Raw genomic sequence first — 21,521 nt, 5'->3', positions numbered from 1 at the left:
CTTTGGAACCGACCTTTTAAGTTACGTTTTACCTCTCTATAACAATTTTTTTTTACCTATAACAACAATCATATCTATAGCAGAATGCTCTTTGTAAAATTACCCCTCTATATTAGCCATATAGAATCTTTAAGATTACAAATACTAATTCTAAAAATCTGCATACATTTTTTTTCATTGAACAAAGTTTTCATCTTGCATACATAAGATTTGAAGATTTGCACATAATATCTTTTTCATTGGACAAATGTCAAAAAATATTTGGATAGAATATTCAACTATTAAGCTCTTACATTGCGTTCAAGAGAAAGCTATCAGATACCCTTTTGTTGAAAGTTTGGACATAAATTTTCGCCGATTCAAGCATCATATCGCTATTAAGAGAATGGAACCTTCGAAACAAGCTACAATTACAAAGTTCTTCCATCAATCTTGAAAGAATTTATTTTTTAGTAATTTTAAAATGTACGCCTTAGAGTTTAAATCTTTGTACGTTTAGTTATGAATTTATTAATAATATATTAATTTTTTAATATTTAATTAATGAAATATGCACGTTTTTTGAGATTTTAAATTTGAATAATTTTTATATTTTATATGTAATATTAAAAAAATAATTAATTTGTGGATAATTTTATCTATAAAAAATATTTGAACGTCAAATGATGTTATAGATGTATAACAACCATTCACTATAAAAGTAAAAAAATATCGGAACAAACAATGTTATTAATATAGAAAGGTTTGACTGTTGATAAAAACACATTAATAGGTAAAAAAATCTTTACGCTATCTCAGTGTATAAAAGGTAAATAATCAGCAATAAGAATATAACATAAATCCTTTCACTAGTAACTATTAATCCAGCTTGTTAATCAGGTTTCTGTATTATTAAACAGGTAGAGAATAAATAATTTCCTCGAATAATTATGGGGATAAATTGGAAAAAATCTCTTATATCTTTTGGAAGTTAGAGCCCATTTGGATTAGTTGATTTGAAGTAGCTGATAAGCATTAAGTGCTGAAAAGTACTTTTAAGTGCTGAAACTGATTTAATAAATAAGCAGCTACGCGTTTGGATACAAGTGCTGAAATTGATAATAAGCTGCTACAGTATTTGATAAAAAAGTGCTGATAAGCTTTTTTCTGTTAAAATGACTTAAATAACCTTATAAGTGTTTACACCTATAATGGCGTAATATCTTCAAAATTTTAGATTGCAAATCGATCCAAATACAAAATATTTTATTTGTCATTTTATTTTAAATACAACTGTGCTTAGATAAGATAAATTTTATGATAAATATAATTTATTTTATGATAAGCATATAATCATAAGTTATAATAATTAATAAATTGATAAAAATTTCTCAGTAAAAAATAAACCTAAATAGGACAAAATATTTAAAGAGAAACAAACACTGTCTTTATCAGCACAACACTTAGAAAGCAGCATAACAAAATATTTGACATGTCCTCATTTATTATATATAGTTCAAAGATTAATACACAATCACATAGATATAAATATGCAAAGGAATAGAGAATTTGCTTATCTTAAATAGTCAATGAGCATTGCAGACTTGAAGAGGCGGAGGGAGGGGGTTAGGTTGAAATAGTACTTGAGGCAGTGAGTATTGATGCAAGAGTTTTGTTCTAAAAAAGAATATTTAAGAATAAAATAGTAAAAATTTTGGTCAAACTTAAAGTGCTTATAAGCTAAAAATTTATAAGATGGGGGTGACCAGCTTATGGCTTTTGACTTATTTTTGACTTATAACCACTTGGCTTATATGCACTTTTAACTTTACCAAATGGTAGATGAGCCGAAAAGTAATTATAAGCTACTTTGACTAGCTTATAAGCTTAGCCAAACACCCTCTTAGTCTTTGAAATTCACGAGAAGACCCTACCCTCTGATTCCGTCAATATAAGATTCCAATGGAGTAGTATTTATATTTTCCAATTCAGCAAACCAAACTTCGAAACTCGCGTTCAAATTCAGCTCTCTTTGCCTGTCATCATAATTTCAGAATTTTGATTTTATCAGCTCCATATTTCGTTATTTTTTCGCCATGACAAGTGAAGAACTTCTAATTATCGATCCTTTAGACCTCCAATTTCCATGTGAGTTTCTTCCTTTATTTACCTTTTAATTTTAATACTCGTATGATTCAATTTTTTTTCTGGAAAAATCGGAATCAGTTTTAAATTATGTTCTCCTAGGGTTTTGATTATTCTCTTTTCTTTTGTTGTTGTTTTTGTTATTTGGAAGTCGAACTCAAGAAGTCAATTTCGAGCTCTTTTGAACTGATCAATAAGACTGATAATCACGTTGCTTTCAAGGTATATATATTCTTACTTAACCTCTATTATACTGACGTTCACGTGCGGAGTTGTTCCCCTTTCTGTTTTAATTTCTGGTGTTTTCGTTATTTTTGAAGAGAGAGATTGTGGTAGGTTGATTGTGAGCGTCAGGAGCGGATTTAGGGGGTGGAAGGGGGTTCCGACCCCCTTCATTACGCCGTACAAATATGGCAAAATTCGTTTTGTGACTCAATATATTATATTTTGAATTCCTTTAAAGGTGGTTTCAAAACCTTTGTGAGGTTGCTGGTTCAATTTCCGGCGGCCATAGTTCCTTCTAATTTTTTAACTTTTTCTTTTTTGAACCCCTTAGCGAAAATCCTGCCTCCGCCACTGGTCAGCATAATTTATAGTCCAACTATAATTAATTTTAAGGGAGTACTGACTAGAGCGGGATGGAATAGAGAATTGTATAGTCGAGGACTGAGTGCTGAGAAATCATATAGCCGAGTCCTACTAGTTTGGGCCGGAGATAGAAAAAGTTTACCTGCTCCGGTGTTTGGACCAAACTATTGAATACACGATAGTTTTTTTAAAAAATAAATTTCCAAACCCAAAGAGGCTTTTAGAAGGTTAAAAGGTCCGTTGAGTGCCTCAAGGCAATGTCATAATAGATTCGAACACTTGCTCTGGATCGACTTCCAGATCATATTTGCTCTAGTAAATAACTAAAGAAAATAGATAGATGAGAGATATAAAAATAGAAGAGAAAGTAGGGTTGATTATATAAATATGTATCTCACTTTAATAGTTACTTCTAAAGGTTTTACTTGGTTTCGTGCAAACATTAGGTGCGGGTAAGTTTTACCTATTTTGTTTTTAAAGAGGAGAAAAGGCTGAAGTCCTTATCTTCACTCAATTCTGAAATATTTTATTATGATTTATGAGGAAGATCTTCCTTGATAAAGGAAATGGTCATTTAAATGTTAGTGTTATAAATTTGTAATATTCTGGCTAAGGGGAATTTAATACTGTTTTGAAAAGGCTAAATTATGTACTCTTTACAAACTTTTATTAGGTAAAGACAACCAATCCTAGGAAGTATACTGTCAGGCCGAACAGTGGAATTGTTCTCCCACTATCAAGGTCCAATGTTACAGGTGCTTTTCAGTTCTCTGTGATGGGTCTTTTAGATTTGATGGATGTCATTTGATGTTATTTTTGGTTTACTTTTGTTGATAATTGGATTTAGTTACGATGCAACCGCAAATGGAGTTGCCTCCGGATATGCAATGCAAAGACAAGTTTCTTGTACAGAGTGTGATTACGAACCCTGGGTCTACCCCTAAAGATATTAACCCAGATATGGTATTTTAGCTTATAGATTCTTTTTGTTTTAGCCTTTTGTAAAGTTTATGTTTTGTAGTTGACTTTGTACATTCCAATCTTATTCTTTTCTTTTTCTGAAGTTCAACAAGTCCGGAGGAAATCATGTTGAGGAATGCAAACTAAAAGTTGTTTATGTTTCACCACCAAGAAAACCATCACCAGTCCCTGAAGATTCTGAGGAAGGGACTTCACCAGGAGCTTCTGAAACTGTAAAATGACAATCTAAATTAGTTTTCCACTCTCTTTTTCTGCATCTTTTTTAATCAATTAGAATATACCATTTACTTCTAATTCATCTGTTCATCATGGTAGGGACATACATTAGTTGCGAATGATTTATTTGTTGCTTATTACAGGATTTACAAGAACATGGTGAGTCTCAGGATAACTCCACTAAGGTATGTTATGATGGTCATTTAAAGCATTGACGTTCGGAAACTGTTAAGTCATTAGACATAGAAGTTTTCTGGGAGAAATATACTTCATCTGAGCTGTAAATGTAGAGTACCTTCTGGACTCAACGGGTTTAATTGATGGTCTCAACCAGTGAAGATGAGATTGGGGACACCTTAAGGGAACTCTTTGAATCACTAGAAAGCTTAATGAACCTTATTAACCTATTAATCTTGGTGACAAGGAGAAGAATCAATTCTTTCATATCAGATTATGCTTTTTCTGTTCGAAAAATTTGATTAGCTCCTTTGAGATTATTTTAGATTTGGTTTCCCTAGTGTTTCCATCTTCTCAGGTAGTTCTTACCTTCAAGAGGCTCATATATGTTGATGCTTTGTAACTTACACTGTTAGGAAGTTGATTTGGATCCTCTAACTCCATCACTCTTCTTGTTGTCAAGTTAATCTGTTTGTTAGATGTGAGGTCACTATATTAACCCGTGGAATGCAAAAACAGTTTTTAGGAAACAAAACAGAAAACCTGGAAAGACTTTTTCTCGAGAAACCCAGTATCATTACGCAATAATTCACCTTCATAATGTGACAAGTTGAATTGTATTTTCCTTCTATTTCAACCTCTTAATCCAACCTTCAGTTTCCAACAATTAATGCTAACAACATTTCATTTGAAATCGATGGTCTGCTACTTCTGTTGGTAGTCAGCAACTCTACACTCTTCTTGTCGCGTCCTCTTTCTTTTGACAAATGGTGCAACCTACCAGTTTGGATTCTCTTGTTTGTTGAATAAAAGGTGACACCCGAACCTGAACAAAAAGAAATTTGTTTGTTCTTTTTACCTACTTCCCCAACTTGCTCAGATTGAGGCGTAGTAGTTTTTGTTGTTCTTTTCATCAACGTATTTTTGATCCCAGAAATTGTTTAGTTAGGTAAGGAATTAGCTCAAGTTTGCATAAACAGATACAGGTGAAAAACAAGTTGAAGAAACCAACACTAGTTTGTGATTGTGGAATGTTTCTTTAGTATTTCAGGATCATCTCTCCTGAGAAGGATATAAATTTGATATTATTACATTCGCAAACACATAATTAAAGGAGAGAACTTAAACAGAAGAATGGTTGAAGAATAAATTATATATGCCTATGCTTGTTTTTCTTCCAGAAACAAGTAATGCCTCATCATTTATCTTTGGATTTGGGAAGTGATAGTCAAAGAATTTTGTTCTTTCAGCATATTTTACCTTATCGAAAAAAGAATTTTGTTTTTCCAGCATGCTAGAATCAAACTTATTGTCCTCTCACATTTCCAGTTTTTCTTGAAACGCCAGTAGATGTGTCATATTCTCTTTTTGATAAGTAATTCATATCTTGGAATCACTGCAGGCCAGAGAACTAATTTTGAGGTTGATGCAAGAGAGAGATTCCATTATTCAACAAAATGCCAAGCTCAACCGAGAACTGGTATATGATTTTTCTGCGTGCCTGGTCAATGGTTCTTGAGTAAATTGATGTTTCCTTTTGCTGTCTGCTAGTTTATGCTTGTTTTATCCCTTTAAGGATGGCTCTTCAGAAAATTTATGTGCATGGTAGATCAAAAGTCATTAATCCCCAGATATAGCACTAATAAAGTCCGTCAGCGCACTAGCACTAACCAAATAATTTAAGTCTTGAAAGGCGTGTTTAGAGAAAATGTGGTAGTTATTGGAGATGAGGAATCTTATCTTCACGATGTAGAACGAGTTGGTTTTAAGAAATTTTTTTGTTCAATCAGAAGCAGATAGTTCGTGGACTATTAAGTTTTGGTGTGATAACCACGCTGGTGATTTGGCGTAAGCTGGGAACTTCATAGCAAACTTGGGCCTTTATCTGGATTTGCTATAACACTTGTTTGAATTTAGTTTGTATGCGCAAAGAAAAATTTCCATCTGCAGTATTGACATTTTGTCTAGGATGATTTTATCATTTGGGTGCTATTTGAAACCATTGTCCAGGAGCTTCTGAGGCATGGACGTCAAGAACATCGTACTGGAGTTCCACATTGGTACATCTTGGTGGTTGGCTTGCTTGGTATCCTTTTGGGGTACATTGTCAGAAACTTTTGATGACCTCAGGTCTGAGAATAAAGTTTCTCTTTCTGGTTGTGGCTGGCAGGTGTGGGGTGATTTTGAATACTTACTTTCTAGGCAAAATTTTGTACATTATTTGAATCCGAATAGCTCGGTAATTCTGAATATTGTGCCAAAGGATTGGGTGAATATTTTCAAAGTTGTAGGATGATAAAACGATAGTCGTGTTCCCAACTTTGCATTTATGAGGGAAATCAGAAGGAAAAGAAGAAAAAGAAAACCACATTGAAGTGGAACCCCTGGTCTTAGCTCATTGGCCTCGCTGCATTGAAATCATGTAGATGTTTTTAGTTTCGAAGCGTGTATGGTTTTGGTTAAATAGCTAACTCTGAAAATATTCAGGCTGCTAAAGACAGGTATCCGTTTATGTGGATCTGAAGACCATGATACTCAAAGTTGATCCACGAGAATAGACACTGTTAGTATTTCAAGAAAATAAATGGATTGATGAAGAAAACTGAATCCAAAAATGTTCATTGTGGATTGACTAGTTGTGGTTGATTCAAGTTTGGTTTCCCACAGTGATGAGTTTATTTCATTAGTTCAACTGGAATTCAGCTCGATTGGAGTCGATCAGTCTCCATAAATATAGCTCCATATGTACAGAACCATTTAATTACTGGGATGGAACTTCTTTTTTTTTCACGAAGTTAACAGGGGACGAAAGGAACTCAGCTTGGAACCTCACTCTGAAGTTCGAATGATGGCTTATGGACCGAGGCGCTATGTCTGGGGAAGCTATTCGTAACTGAAAGATGAAAGTATTTGGCATCCCCCTAACTAAATAAAACTCAAGACATATTCCACAGAGAAACTTTTACAGCCAATTTGCTTCTCCGATCTCTCAGAGAAACTCTTTGATACACTTCTGAAGCCATAAAGCTATGTATGTGTATTACAAATCTAGCTTAACTAGTAATACCAATACTCCAAATTGGATGTGGTTAACTATTCATTTTTTTCTTTCTTTTCCTGAATGGAGAAAATAATAAAACACCAGGAACAAGAACATGATTGTCAACATGTAATAGGCTGATTGTCAAGCTATATGTACTTAATGAATGTAATGTCAAAGGACTTTTACGAAGATACAAAATCCAAGTGGACCAAATAAAATCATAAAGCTTGCACAGTATTTAGGAGAAAGCGTTGTTAATTGCAACTGGGGCAACGTTAATGCTGGTTAGAGTTCGATAACCTTAGGAAAACTTGTATAATTTTATGAACAGAGTTACACCATTGATCAAGTAATAGACGCAAAAGACAGAGAATCTCCCTTAATCATTTTTTTTGGATAGCTAGAATAGACCTGGAAAACAATGAATTAAATTATGCACAAGTTTAGAGTCAAAAAATATATTATTACAGCAAATTAATAAGAATACGCAGGCAAAGCACTAATGACATGAGCAATTTCTACATCACAAATGCAAGCATCACAATGAAAATCGGCATCTTCGTCGTCACTGTCAATGGGAGGCCAGCTACTCCACCCATTGGTGCGACTGCGTTGATGTTGGAGAGTGCAACGAGTGGGTCTTTGTCCCAAGACATGAGGATTTTTCACCCAAATATTTTCCAAGATTTCTATTAAACTCTTCCGGCAATCCCTTGCTATTGTTCTTAGTGGCTCTCTTTTTTTCATCCCGCCGATCAACATTACTCCTTTTTCCTTAACGTCACCACCCATAAATATCATTATTATACCAATCACATACAACGCTCCCAGATGCCCTCCATTTGCTGCTTTCTTCAGAAGTTCCTTAGCAACTTCTGTCCTTTCGTTTTTAAACAAGTCCATCTGATCACAATAACAAGCAAATTTTAATAATCACACCTCATTTTCAAATATAATCTTCCGCAACAAGGAGATCAATAAGACCTTTACTGTGAATAGAATTCTTTTTCCCGTTTCAAATAATTAAATAGGCATGCTAACTAGCTAAGGATAACTCTTTTTCTAGCACATATTTTCCTGTCTTTAATTTTTCCTTTAATCACTGTGTTTACTATATAACAAACAATAGCCTATTGGTAGTTTTTGCATTAATTACTTTCCAAATGAGTCGCATAATTCCATAGATGCATGCAAAAGAATACTACTACTATATTTTTATGGCAGGAGAAGGTTCCGTTCTTAAAAGACTTCTTCTAAAATTCCTGTTATGGTCTCTATTTCAGGACTTATTATTTTCTATATTGATCCGTTGTGTTTGGTATATGTCATATGTGATGATCAGTGTTCCAGAGCTGAGGAGTTGCAAAAACTTGTAGTAATTATTTACGGTTAGTCTAATTAATTGAGCATATGATGAGCAGTAGAAAACGTTAGAACAGGAAAAGAATATTGATTCAATCATTAGGAATTGAAGATTGGTAACTTAAAATAAAGTGTAAATTACGTACCACGCCTTTCCTATATAAAGCTTCTGTATTTCCGCTTTCTCTGCACAGCTCCATGAAAGAAGTAAGTTTGTTTATCTTCTCTTGCTTGTTCCTCTCCCATGAAGGTTCAATAGGAAAGTCTGCCATTGTTGCATTCTGATATACGTAACGTTCCTTTGCTATTTCATGAAAAACCTTGCAACTAAAATATCAATCGGTTAGGAAATTGCTCCTTGTAAAAAAGATTGTTATTCATAAGAGATATATAGATATATATACCTTAGCTTGATATTGATGTAACTTTTAAATGAACAAGAAGCAACCCTTGCAACAACTTCAGTAAGTAGCTCATTAGGAAGAGATTCAATGTTGGAAGAAGAAAACTTCTCTTTTGTGTCTTTGTTATTTCTTCTTCCTCTTCTCTTCATTATTTTCCTTGAACGATTCGTCACCATTTTCTTGAAGGAAGAACGAAGACAAGAATTATGTCTAATAGTATGTGGTGTTACGTGTTATTTAGGCAGATTTCTGTTTATAGTTTCTGTTTCTTTCAGATTTCTTTGTTTGAATGGGATTTGGCATTAAAATAAAGAACTAAAACCGAAAAGGAAATTGTTTAGCCCCTTTAATATTTTCTTATATCAGGTGAAAAAAGGAAAAAGTGTGCGGTACCACTACCACCCATTCCTTCTCCTATTTGTACTTGGATTAGTGCTTTTTTGCCACTTATACTAAAATTAAGCTCCTTTTTTGCCGCTTATTTAAAAAAGAACTAGAATGCTGAAGGATCAGTACTGTTTTAGAAACTTCTATAGGAGCTTTATTTTTAAACATCTATAAAGTTTATTATACGGCAAAGGGTTAAATATACCTCAATACTTTCGAAAATGGTCTAAGAATATTCCTCGTTATACTATTGGGTTATCTATACCCCTGCAGTCATACTTTGAGTTCAAATATACCCCTCATTTAAACGGAGGGACACGTGTCATCGTCTTGTTGGTCAATTCTGAATATCTCTTAATTAATTAAAAAGACTCATTACTCATACCCGAAAAATAATTTATTTTTTTTGTAAAAACTGAAAAAAACTAAATTATCTTTTACAAAAAATTGAAAAAAACGAAAATATTTTTTTTCCAGTTTTTACAATAAACAATGCTTTAAAAAAACTGAAAAATATTTTCTAAAACAATATTTTTGTTAAAACTGGAAAAAAGCTGAAAATTAATTTTCTAAAGCAATTAAAAACTGGAAAAAAAATGAAATATTTTTAACTAAAAACTAAAAAAAAATATTTGTTTTTTCAGTTTTTACAAAAATATTGCTTTAGAAAATTGCTTTTTAATTTTTTTTCCAGTTTTTACAAAAATATTGTTTTAAAAAATATTTTTCAGCTTTTTTTAAAGCAGTTTTTTTTTTTATAAAAACTGGAAAAAAAAAATATTTTCATTTTTTTTCAGTTTTTAGTAAAAAATATTTCAATTTTTTCCAGTTTTTACAAAAAAAATTGCTTTAGAAAATTGATTTTCAGCTTTGTTTTTTCAGTTTTTACAAAAATATTGTTTTAGAAAATACTTTTCAATTTTTTCTAAAGCAGTTTCTTTTTGTAAAAACTGGGAAAAAAATATTTTCGTTTTTTTTCAGTTTTTAGTAAAAGTTTTTTAGTTTTTTCCAGTTTTTACAAAAAAAAAATAAAATATTTTTCGGGTATGGGTAATGGGTCTTTTTAATTAATTATGAGATATTTAGAATTGACCAACTAGACGATGACACGTGTCCCTCCGTTTAAATGCGGGGTATATTTGAACCCAAAGTATGACTGCAGGGGTATAGATAACCCAATAGTATAACGATGTATTTCTATTTGTGGGGGCTACGTACGCACGAGGTGATGAGAGTCAGTGCGCAGCTACTATTATGCTTATGACCGGGTAGTCTAGGACCCATATCATGTTGTACTTGCGATGTTTGCACCCTACTTGTTAATTTAATTATTTAAGACATTTAGAAACACGATAAAGGAATTGTAAAAAGGTTAAATTTTATTTACTTGACCGTTAAATGAGAAGTTGAAATTTTGAAATATTTGCCCCTTAATAAATCTTGAATTGGTTGTTTAATGTGTTTTCTCTTTTGTGGAGCGGGCCGAACGCCTCGGTAGCAGATAGATGGATCTATGGTTCGTGTCGTTCGACCCTCGACAGTACACAGCTTAAATATTATATTGAATCGGGCCGTACGACATCGGCATGATTTGAGCATGATATATTTTTGGAATTGATAATAATTGATATTGCTTTCATTGGCCCGAGATGCAAAAAATTTTAAATGACGAAAATAAATTTGGAAATTTCTTATGAACAAAAGAATTGTTTATTTATTTCATGATATTGAGCTTACAGCCGTTCTACGTAATCCATGCTTAATTAAATCATTGATATTTTATTTATAGACCATAGTAAGTGTCGAAGTCGACCCCTCGTCACTACTTCTTCGATGTTAGGCGAGATACTTACTCGGTACGCATTGATTTACGTATTTATACTACACTTGCTGCCCATTTTTGTACATGTGCATATATTTCTAGTGGCTTTGTGGGTACAAAGGCGCGGTTATTGCGGGGACTTAGGTGAGTTGCATTCCACGTTACGAGTCTGCAGCCAGCAGAGTCTCCTTCAGAGTATTTATATTTCTCATGTCCGAATTTATATTCCGAATAGATGTTGTATTTTATTTTACATTCCTAGTTGAGGCCCATGCACTTGTGACGGGTTTTGGGGTGATTTGGATTGTCCTGTATTGAAATTGTTAAAAATATTATTATTTATTCTGTAAATTCCATCTTTTACTATTTACTTGAAGGAAATATGATTTCAAAAATATTAAAATGAGAACAAAATTAAGTATTTATTTTTGGCTTGCCTGACAGCGGTGTCCGGCGCCATCACGACCTTTAATGAATTTTGGGTCGTGACAATGTGCATGTGGGGTGCGAGTTAATTGTTGTGTTGTGATGAAATGCGTAGGCAGCGGTATAAGGGTGTTGTTATTGATGCGCATATAGCGAGATAAAGGGGTTTTATGCGCGTGTTGCTAGTAAGGGGATTTACTTCATTCTTAGCACACCCGGTGAGATAAGGGGGCTTATGCGCGAGAAGCTGTTTCGGGAAAATATATTCAAAATGTGAGGCTCACGCAACGTCATAAGGAAGATTTGTGATTTTTTACTTGTGACTTATGATTATGAGGTGTGGTACCTCAGGGTGATTCTTGTTATAATCTTATATTGGAACGACTTGATTATTTAGACTGTCATTTATTTCCTTAATTGTTTTCACTTGTATTTTAACTGCATTTTGATTATTTTGTAATTTTTATCACATGTTTACTCTTGTTGCTATTATTAATTTTGCTTCCCATCATTAACTTTATACTTATATTCTGCATAGGTTTTTATGTCAGGTGAGTGCCTTGACTTGAACTTCGTCAGTAATCCACCGAGTTTAGTCTTGATACTTACTGGGTACCGATTGTGGTGTACTCATATTACGCTTATGTATATTTTTGTGCAGATCCAGGTACCTCTGAGCGTGCTGGTCGGTAGAGAGTTATTCTGAGATTGATGTGCAGACTTCAAAGTATACCTGCTATTCGCGCTCGCAGGCCTCGGAGTCACCTTCTATTATCTTTCATTAATATTGTCATTGGAATTCCAGAACAGTGTTGTATTTAGAGAATTCTAGTGTATTTCAGTAGAGCTTATGACTCCGTACTTTCAGTTTTGAGAATATACGACTATTGATTAGTTTCAACTTTATTATGCATTTATTAGTTTAATTTAATAACTAAGTTGTTTATTTCTGTTAAATCTCAGCATGTGTTAGACTTACCTAGTCCTAAGAATTTGGTGTCATCACGATTCTTGAGGTGGGATTTTGGGGTCGTGACAAGTTGGTATCAGCGCTCTAGGCTCATAGGTTCTACGAGTCATAAGCAAATTTAGTAGAGTCTTACGGATTGGTACGAATACGTCTATACTTATCTTTGGGAGGCTACGGAACTAGTAAAAAATTCCACTTCTTTCACTCTTTATCGTGCGGATTTGTTGATTTCGTAATCTGAGCCTTTGTCTTTCTATTGGCTCCCAGATGGTGAGGACACGCACTACTAGATTAGCTTACCAAATACCCATGCCCCCTACTAGAGACGTGAGAGCTAGGGTCGAGGTAGATGCCAAGGAAGGGGACGTGCTACAGCTAGAGCACCTGTCAGAGCAGCGACTCGGGTAATATTAATAAATTTCTAGTAAACAATAAAAAGTTAAATAAAAAGGTACGGGAAAGTGTTCTTAAAATTAACAAGTCTCCAATGTAGTTGAGTTAGATAGTAATGAAATCCAAGAAAAAGAAGAACTCTGCATATTAAAAAATTTAAGAATTAAATTCTTGAATAAAGAAGTACATATTTTGCTTTAGGTCTCTTAATAAAGTTTGCTTTAGGCCAAAAATATAATTGAGCTGTCCTGGTATTCTGCATATAACGCTGGCTTACTGAATTTAAGACGGAGGGAGACTATCTATAGTTTAAACTTTGGAGGAGAGTTTTACTTGTTATGCAAATAGAAGGGGAAAGATGATTTTCACTCTTTTTTGTTTTGGGTAGTTAATATCTACTGCGTTTGCTATTATTTGACCTCCAAGGCTATTAATAATCAAATGAATTGGACTAAAGTAATTAGTAAGCATTAACTGATCTCAATTATAAAGTGAGAACTACGTTTGTAACTTCATACACCTTAAATCCTACCGCACTAACGTAGGCATTAACTTTTATTAGCACTAGGACAAAAGTTTACATGGAAGAAATACACATAATCATAATTGTCCGATACTAAGCTCCTTGATATATTAAGAAAATGGTTTTCCAACTTCTTCTCTTTCCGTAAAATTGGGTTCTCATGATCTTTTTACTAACAATATCACCATATATGATATATGTAGTACCAATACATGCAAGGAACCATCCTCTCTATTATTTGCTCTTGTTTTTCGTTCTCATTTGGTCTCTTTGGAACCAAATTAGCACCTCTGACTTCTGACATCATATTAGACCTCTCCAGCTGAATGACATAGTATTCGTATTAATGGATATTGTCACCCTCCCAGTTTCTCTCCGTAGGATATCGTGATGGCATCTAGTTTAAGACTAGGTAAGCCTAACACCTATCGAAATGATAACAGATTCTACTAAACATCTATTAAACATGAACTAGAAATTTTGATATAAGCCAATAATCTCAACATGATACAGTATCCCAAAACCGATAGTACAAGTCATAAGCTTTCCTAAGAGTCGCTAGAAATAACAATACATCACTTTCCCAGAATAATAGAAAACATTGAAAATAAAATACAACATAAGGTGACTTCGGAGCCTGCGAACGTGCAACAGGTGTACCTTGAAGTATCTGGCCGCACAGACATAAGTCTCAGAACCAACTCGATCTGAAGTACATAATTTTGCACAAAAATATTTAGAAGCGTAGCATGAGTACACCACAGTGGTACCCAGTAAGTATCAAGCCTAACCTCGGTAGAGTAGTGACGAGGCAAGGTCAAGACACCTACCGGACATGTAAACATGTGCATGCTATGATATAAAGCTAACAAGGAAGGAATATCAATGTAAGGCCAATAGCAGAAAGAACTCAAATTACAAGCAACAGTGAAGATAAGGGGATCACGAATGGCAACGAGAAATAACCAAGTAATTAAGTAACAACATAGTCGGGGTACGCATGAAGTATGAATGTGTTCAAGTAGGAAAAATGATGACAACTCAACCAATCAAATCATTCCTAATACACGAATTTCAACAATCTCACTTCTCGTAATCACATCATAAATCACAACTTTTAAACCTTCAACACACATGGCACCTTGGACCCACATTTTTCATATCATTTCTCATGGCAAAATTCACGTGCTACCAGGTACATAGTATCCGTGTCAAATGATATAAATAATATTCTAGGGATATATTCATATATAATAAAGTAAAATTGCAGTTTGTGAACGAAACAGGAAATCAATGAGAAATGAGTTTATTTTGGAAAATATTTGGGTGAAGAGAATAATATTTTCAAATAAAATAAGTCATCAGATAAGCTATTGATTTGAATACAGAATTTAATAAATTAAAACATAATAGCAATTCATTTTTAAGTAAAGTAGAAACATCAGATAGGGTAAGGATATTAAGTTGAGAAATCGATTAAAGTAAAATATGACGACCATTAAAAATAGTAAGGTGCCAAATAAAACGATGAGTTTTAACTTAAGAGTCACATAAGGTAAGCATGTTATTAATTATTTTATTTAAAACCGTTGTGTTACTAACAACTCAACATGGTATGAGATAATGACTCAACGTAGAAAATTCATCTTGAAGCTCAATTCACCAAAATAATAATAATAGGAAAGGAAAACAGGAAATGACGGCAAAGCAGTAAACTAATGAAAACAACTCAATCGTCGAAAACTAGTAAAAACTAGAAATACCAATCCTCAAAGTCTCGTACGAAAGAACCGAAGCCAACACAACACAACAAGGAATACATTATTCTCCCTTATTCCACCATGTAAATATCAATAATAATAAATAAATATATGTTGCAGCGCGCAACCCGATCCCACCGTATAATCATATTCAATATCATAATCCTCTCGTATTTTACCATATTAATCCACCCTTATTTTACATGTTGCAGCACGCAACCCGATCCCACTGTATCAGTATAAATCCTCCCTTATTCCTCCTGTTACGGCATGCAACTCGATCCATAAATAAATCAATAACATCAACAATCTAATACTCAATTTACAAGAATTTCTGCAATCATTGGGTATGAGTACAGGTCAATGAAGGAATCACGTAAAAATCAAGGAACGCACCAATTAAGAGGTCACTAGATAATAAGAAAGGCAACAACCTCAACTAAAGCATATAAGTGTATAATATCAAGTAATAAGTACAATGAGTGCTGACAATGTCAAATAAAGTATATAAGAGTAGATTAACGATGAGAGACATAACACGTCATGACAATTCACATAAAGGCATGAAAAGAGTCTAGATAACCTAAACCGATCAAATACCACATATAGCCCGTGTGCCAACTCGTCACCTTGCGTACACGGCTTTCACATAATAAAATTAGCACAATCAACTCGAATCCTAAGGGGTAATTTCCCCCACACAAAGTTAGGCAAGACACTTACCTAAATTCGGCCAAATCAATACTCAAATTAGATTTTCACATAACAAATTCACCTCCGCTCGGCTCAATCTAGCCAAAGACGACTTAAATACATCAAACAATGCAAGAGAAAATAATTTCAATTAACAACGTTATGATCTTTATACAATTTCTAAAAAGTCAACAAAAAATCAACCCCTGGTCCGCCCAGTCAAAACCTGGGTCCAAGGGTAAGTCTTGACCAGTGTTTTAAAAGGCGTGGGCGTAAGGCGAGGCGTTTTACATATGCCTCAGCGGGGCATAAGCCCCGAGGCGTGGGGCGTAAGCCCCATAGGTATTTAGTTTTTAATATTTTATAAAATAATATAATGACAGTAAATATTTATAAACAGGTAAAATTGCATAAATATTGAAGAAAACTATATATATGTGTGCTCCATCCCCATAAAATATTAATCAAAATAATCTATTATACGTTACTTACAAGCACAAGTAATTTGAGTCAAAGAATAAAGTTTTCTAAATGGAGGAACAAAAAGGATGATTAACCTGCAATTTGAATTTTGAACTTGCTGCTATGAAGAAGAATGTAGTTCTCTTTGTATTTGTAAAATAAATTAAATATTCATTGCTTTTGGGAGATATTAGCAGACTAGCGGACAAGATAAAAAATTAAAAAACCCATGAATTAGGGCTTAAATTAATAAAAAAGGTCTTTACTTTTAAATTTAATACTTTTGAGTTTCTTTTTAAACCTTTTGAGTAATTACCAAACTGACTTTTGAGAATTTGGGTATTATATGAAGGACTAATTCAACAAATTTTGTTTTAATTTAAAAAAGTCTTTGGGGCTTACTCCTTACTAAAACAATGCGCCCCGAACGCCCGGGCATACGCCTCTTGAGACTTTCGCCCCACACCATCGCCCCGGGACGTTTTTCGTACGCCTCGCCCTAGAAACGCCTTTTAAAACAGAGGTCTTGACTACCCATAGCCCCAAGAGTCCATATACGTATTTTGTTTCCAAATTCGAGTCCAATTCGACTCTCAAATCCTAAATTTTTATTTTTTAAAACTTTAAAAAAAATCCCCAAATATTTTTCATAGATTCTCATGAATTTGATGTTAAATCTAATATATAATCATAAAATATAATTGAAAATGGATTAGAGACACTTACCCAATGGTTTGGTATGAAAAACCTTCCACAACATTGCCTCCCATCGAGGTTAGGGTTCAAAATATGATAAAATGAAGCCAAGTTTCGGAATACTCAGCTATAAGCAAGCTACAGATATCGCATTCGCGACATTGCGTTCCCAAATGCGAACTCGCAAAATCGAAGAATCCTTCGTAAAAGCGAATCTTGAACAGTTCTGACGTCTTCGCAAATACGATAGAAAATGTCGCAAATGCGGACACTCGTCTTCGCAAAAGCGACTACTTTGTCGCGAAAGCGACCACTTTGTCGCGAAAGCGACCTTACCAAGTCTAGATCTTCATCGCAAAATGAGATATAGAGTTCGCAAATGCGAACTCTACAGGCTTCGCAAAAGCGATCATTTCTTCGCAAATGCTATCCCTTCCCCAGCAGCCCAGGTTCGCAAATACGGTAGTCCTATTTGCGACAAAATATCGCAAATGCGATGGAACCGGTACCAACACTCAATAATTTAACAAAATCAATCTGAAACTACTCTAAAACTCACCCCGAGCCCCCGAGGATCCAAACCAAACACCCACACCAGTCCAAAAATATAACACGAACTCGCTCGGGCGATCGAAACACCAAAATAATCTCTAGAAGTACGAATCGGACACCAAAACGCATGAGAATCGAAATGAACTTCAAGAACTTCTAGAATCGCAACCAAACGTCTGAACCATATCAAATCAACTCCAAATGACACCGAATTTTTTAGGCAAGTTTCATATGACGAAATGGACCTATTCCAAGTCCCGAAATCAAAATCCGAACCCGATAGCTTTAAAGTCAAACCATGGTCAAACTTAGAAAAATTCTAAACCTTTAAATTTTCAACTTCCGCCAAATGATGTTGAAACCTTTTAGAAATATCCAAATGCAAATTCGGGCATGCGCCCAAGTCCAAAATCACCATCTGGACCTATCGGAACCATCGAAACTCCGATCCAAGATCAAATACCCAAAAGTCAAATTTTAGTAAATTCTTTCAATTTCGAGCTTCTCAAATGAGAGTGACTCCTTAAAATCATTTCCGAACCATTCAAAAATGATGCACGCAAGTCATAATACACTATGTAAAGTTACTCATGACCTCAAATTGCCGAATCAGACGCAATTACTCGAAACGACCCGCCGAATCGTTACAGATACTAGATTGAACACTCTAAACTACTACAGGTACACGACGCCACAAGGAAATTAAGCAGTGGTTTGTAACTTAAAAGCCTCAAATATTCTTAATTTTTCTTTGTCTTTATCTTTAACTTCTGCTTGCGTCTGCCTTATGACATTTTGCACGTAGGGAATGGGAGCAAATTATCAGAGGGAGATGATTAAAATCATTTGACTGCCCACTATTTTAACACTGATTTGATATGCTGCTTATACATATTATTACAGTCATAATATTGAAGGAGACTTGTAACCAAAATGCAATCATATTAAACTCCTGTTGTATAATAATGTGTGTTATTAGGTGAGGACTTCATTTTCTCAATGAAAAGTGAGCACAAAAAGTGAATAAGATCACAGTAATAATTAATATTAAGACAGTGTCCCCTAAGAACTTTTCTTACCCCAACGTGTGCTTGTGAAAAGAGATTAATTATACACTTGTTTGACAAGCCTTCGTGGGATAATGGTATTATCATGAACAATAAATTTATTACATCTTTACGCTTTCTAGAACTCATTGGAGATTGTATTTTAAGCCATGATATTTGATTCAATGTTCATGAAAACATTCTAAAGAGTTTCTTCCTAAATTCATTTCCTTTCTTGTGCTTATAGCATCTATATCTATATACATACTATATTAAAAGCAGAAACACCCTTAACGAAATATCGTTCGTCTTTTTTAACTTTTAAAAATAGCTTTTACAATGGACAAAATTATAATTTAATTTAGTTTACTAATATTTAGGACTTTGAAATCAATTAAATTTTTACATATTAAATATTTTCTTGTCCTAATATTCAGGAATTTAAAATCAATAAATATTTTATCTCATATAAATCATACCAATTGAAAATTTGAAAATACATTCTTTGTACAGTGGTATGCGCGATAATACAATTGATTTGTAGTTAAGAAATTGAAATATGAGGACATAACATGTTAAATTAAAAAATTTAATATAATAACATCTAAATTAAAATTATTTCAACATGGAATAATTAAATAATCATTTTAAAAATTTTTGCTTTACAAAATAATTAATCTATGTTCAATTAAGCACCCAAAATAATTATTTGATACCATATTTAATCATACTAAATCGTACAAGCCTAAATTTATATTATAAAAGCACAAGTCTCTAAACAAAATGTTGATTGACTTTTTATCTTTTGAAAATAGTTTTTATAGTGAATAAAAATATAGTGAAAATATTTTACTATTATTTAAGATATAAAATTAATTTAAATTTTTGCTTATTAAATTTTTTTTATTTGAATTATGTAGAAAGTCCAAATATTTAAGTTTTTAAAATAAATTATATGTGTAAAAATGTCTACTTTTAATATGTATAGTTGTATGCATACACTTAGTGAATTCAATAACATTTTATACTAATTTCTTCGTCCTATTAAATTTTTATGTTTTAGTAATATTTTCTTTCCTCACGCACATTTTGATTTTTGACAAAGTTATGTAAATCATAATTTTATTTTTATTTCAACAATTAAAAGCTCACTACATGGGTAACATTGAAACCTTTCAAGGGACTAGGGAGATAAAGTGAGAAGATATATGATTCAATTTTTTTAATTTGTGTTATTTGATAGATCTTTAAAGAATCGTAATAAAAGACTATGTGTTTCAGAAAAATCTTAAATCCTAAATCTTCAAGGGTTATATGTTTTTATTGAAACTAAAAAGGAAGCACGAGAACTTGTGATTTAACTGATAAAATTATAAAATAATTTAAGGTGAATATATTGAATAATTATTAAGGACTTTTATAAACAAATTTTTTTTCTTTTATTGAGTTAGCTATTATTTATCAATTTTAGAATTTTACACTTTATTTTATAACTCAAATATAATTTAATAGTTTTTTGACAAAAATTACTATTGAAATGGGGAACACGCGTAACGCATACACTAAGGGGTTGTTTAGTAGGGTGTATAAGAATCGTACAGAATAAGGTGTATTAGTAATGCATGGGTTAGCAATGCAAGCAATAATAATGCAGAGATTATTTCATATCCACCATTTGGTGTGGTGTATTAAAAATTAAAATGCCTTGCATAATTTGTAAGAAAATTAGTTGTTCACAAAATGCCCTTCATATTCTTTAATTTTAAAGGATTTTAAGAATAATTTTATTTTAAATCATGCTAATGCATGCATTCAGGGGCGGATCTATGTACAAGCTTGATGGCACCACTCCACCCGGGCGACTTGGTTGAAACTCTCTGTATATAGTTTGCCACCTGAAGTATTAAGCTGACGCAAGCTCCCAATGGTAAAGGGTCAGCCTTTTCTCCCAAGGTGCGCAAGTTCGAGTCCCATTCGATACACACTTGTTAAATAGTTTTTCGTATGCTGCGTGTTCAGTTGATCCTTCTCCAAATTATCATTTTCAGCAGATCATCCGTTATTCTCCTCCTCTTCTCTTCTTTTAGGAAAAATAAAAAGAGCCTCGACTAAAAGAAATATTATGGGATTGCTACCAATAAAGTTCAATATTTTATTTTTGATAAAATAAATAAATTAATAAAGCAGGAGTAATTGATATATATTCACCAAATCCTTATGCCAGATGAAAAGGACGATAGCCATTTGTGGATTTGCTTCAGTTTCTACTACTGAATATGGTTTAAGGCAGATGCGGATCCAAGATTTAAATTCTATGGGTTCAACCATTAAGGTTTTTGGCATTACATCATTATATTTTTAAAGCTATGAGTTCATATTTACTATTTATTATAATTTTAATAAATTTTTACACATAAATTTATACTCCACAATAAAAGCACTGGGTTCAGTTGAATCCGGTGCTAGAGGGCTGGATCCGCCCCTGGTTTAAGGGCATTGAAATACTGAGGGCATGAGTGATAAATTTAAAAAAAAAGGTGATAAATAAATCCACAATGTTTCAAATTTCTCATCCCAAGTGAATTAGGATTTAGAATTTCTCCCATAATCTTGCTATGAGATTGTAGAACTTCATGATGGGGAATACCATGGCGAGGGAGAGCACTTCTGCACAATGTGAATTTCCTCGCTGACTTGCGCTATGTTCGTTGGCATATCAATGCACATTAGAATTCGGGCAGCCAATATGCTGAGAAGTGTTATTAGTATTTGTTGTGGTGTTGAGGACAATCCATGCTCTCTGAGAAGTGTTACTAGATATATTAATCCTCTTTGTGGAGTCGGAAATTGGCAGCGTCTAATACTCTTATTTGAAACTACTAACAACTTCTATTTA

General features: G+C 33.3%; 2 protein-coding genes across 2 annotated transcripts; one reads left to right on the top strand and one right to left on the bottom strand.

The window, feature by feature from the left end:
• Window positions 1-1,891: 1,891 nt before the first annotated feature.
• On the top strand, window positions 1,892-6,467 carry LOC107780038 (vesicle-associated protein 1-2). The gene is made up of 8 exons (XM_016600543.2): window positions 1,892-2,127; window positions 2,276-2,346; window positions 3,386-3,467; window positions 3,560-3,675; window positions 3,777-3,905; window positions 4,053-4,094; window positions 5,489-5,566; window positions 6,097-6,467. The coding sequence occupies exons 1-8, from the start codon at window positions 2,076-2,078 to the stop codon at window positions 6,205-6,207; spliced, it is 681 nt and encodes a 226-aa protein (XP_016456029.1). The 5' UTR covers window positions 1,892-2,075; the 3' UTR covers window positions 6,208-6,467.
• Window positions 6,468-7,570: 1,103 nt separating this feature from the next.
• Window positions 7,571-9,259, bottom strand: LOC107780040 (F-box protein At2g35280-like). The gene is made up of 3 exons (XM_075229086.1): window positions 8,896-9,259; window positions 8,638-8,818; window positions 7,571-8,032 (listed from the first exon to the last, which is right to left on the bottom strand). Exons 1-3 carry the CDS (start codon window positions 9,069-9,071, stop codon window positions 7,604-7,606), a joined length of 786 nt encoding a protein of 261 aa, XP_075085187.1. The 5' UTR covers window positions 9,072-9,259; the 3' UTR covers window positions 7,571-7,603.
• Between the last annotated feature and the right edge of the window lie 12,262 nt (window positions 9,260-21,521).

The sequence above is a fragment of the Nicotiana tabacum genome, chromosome 13, assembly GCF_000715075.1.
Source record: "Nicotiana tabacum cultivar K326 chromosome 13, ASM71507v2, whole genome shotgun sequence".
Lineage (NCBI taxonomy): Eukaryota > Viridiplantae > Streptophyta > Magnoliopsida > Solanales > Solanaceae > Nicotiana > Nicotiana tabacum.
Note: the sequence above shows the minus strand (reverse complement) of the source record. Positions and strands in the feature narration are given on the sequence as shown.

Bases quoted from the DNA above. Each gene is read 5' to 3' on its own strand.
- LOC107780038 (XM_016600543.2), top strand. From the start codon at position 2,076: ATGACAAGTGAAGAACTTCTAATTATCGATCCTTTAGACCTCCAATTT. The intron at 2,347-3,385 runs GTATATATATTC...AACTTTTATTAG, and splicing joins ATAATCACGTTGCTTTCAAG to GTAAAGACAACCAATCCTAG. The intron at 4,095-5,488 runs GTATGTTATGAT...GAATCACTGCAG, and splicing joins CTCAGGATAACTCCACTAAG to GCCAGAGAACTAATTTTGAG.
- LOC107780040 (XM_075229086.1), bottom strand. From the start codon at position 9,071: ATGGTGACGAATCGTTCAAGGAAAATAATGAAGAGAAGAGGAAGAAGA. The intron at 8,819-8,895 runs GTATATATATCT...TTGATATTTTAG, and splicing joins TACATCAATATCAAGCTAAG to TTGCAAGGTTTTTCATGAAA. The intron at 8,033-8,637 runs GTACGTAATTTA...TATTGTGATCAG, and splicing joins CTTTATATAGGAAAGGCGTG to ATGGACTTGTTTAAAAACGA.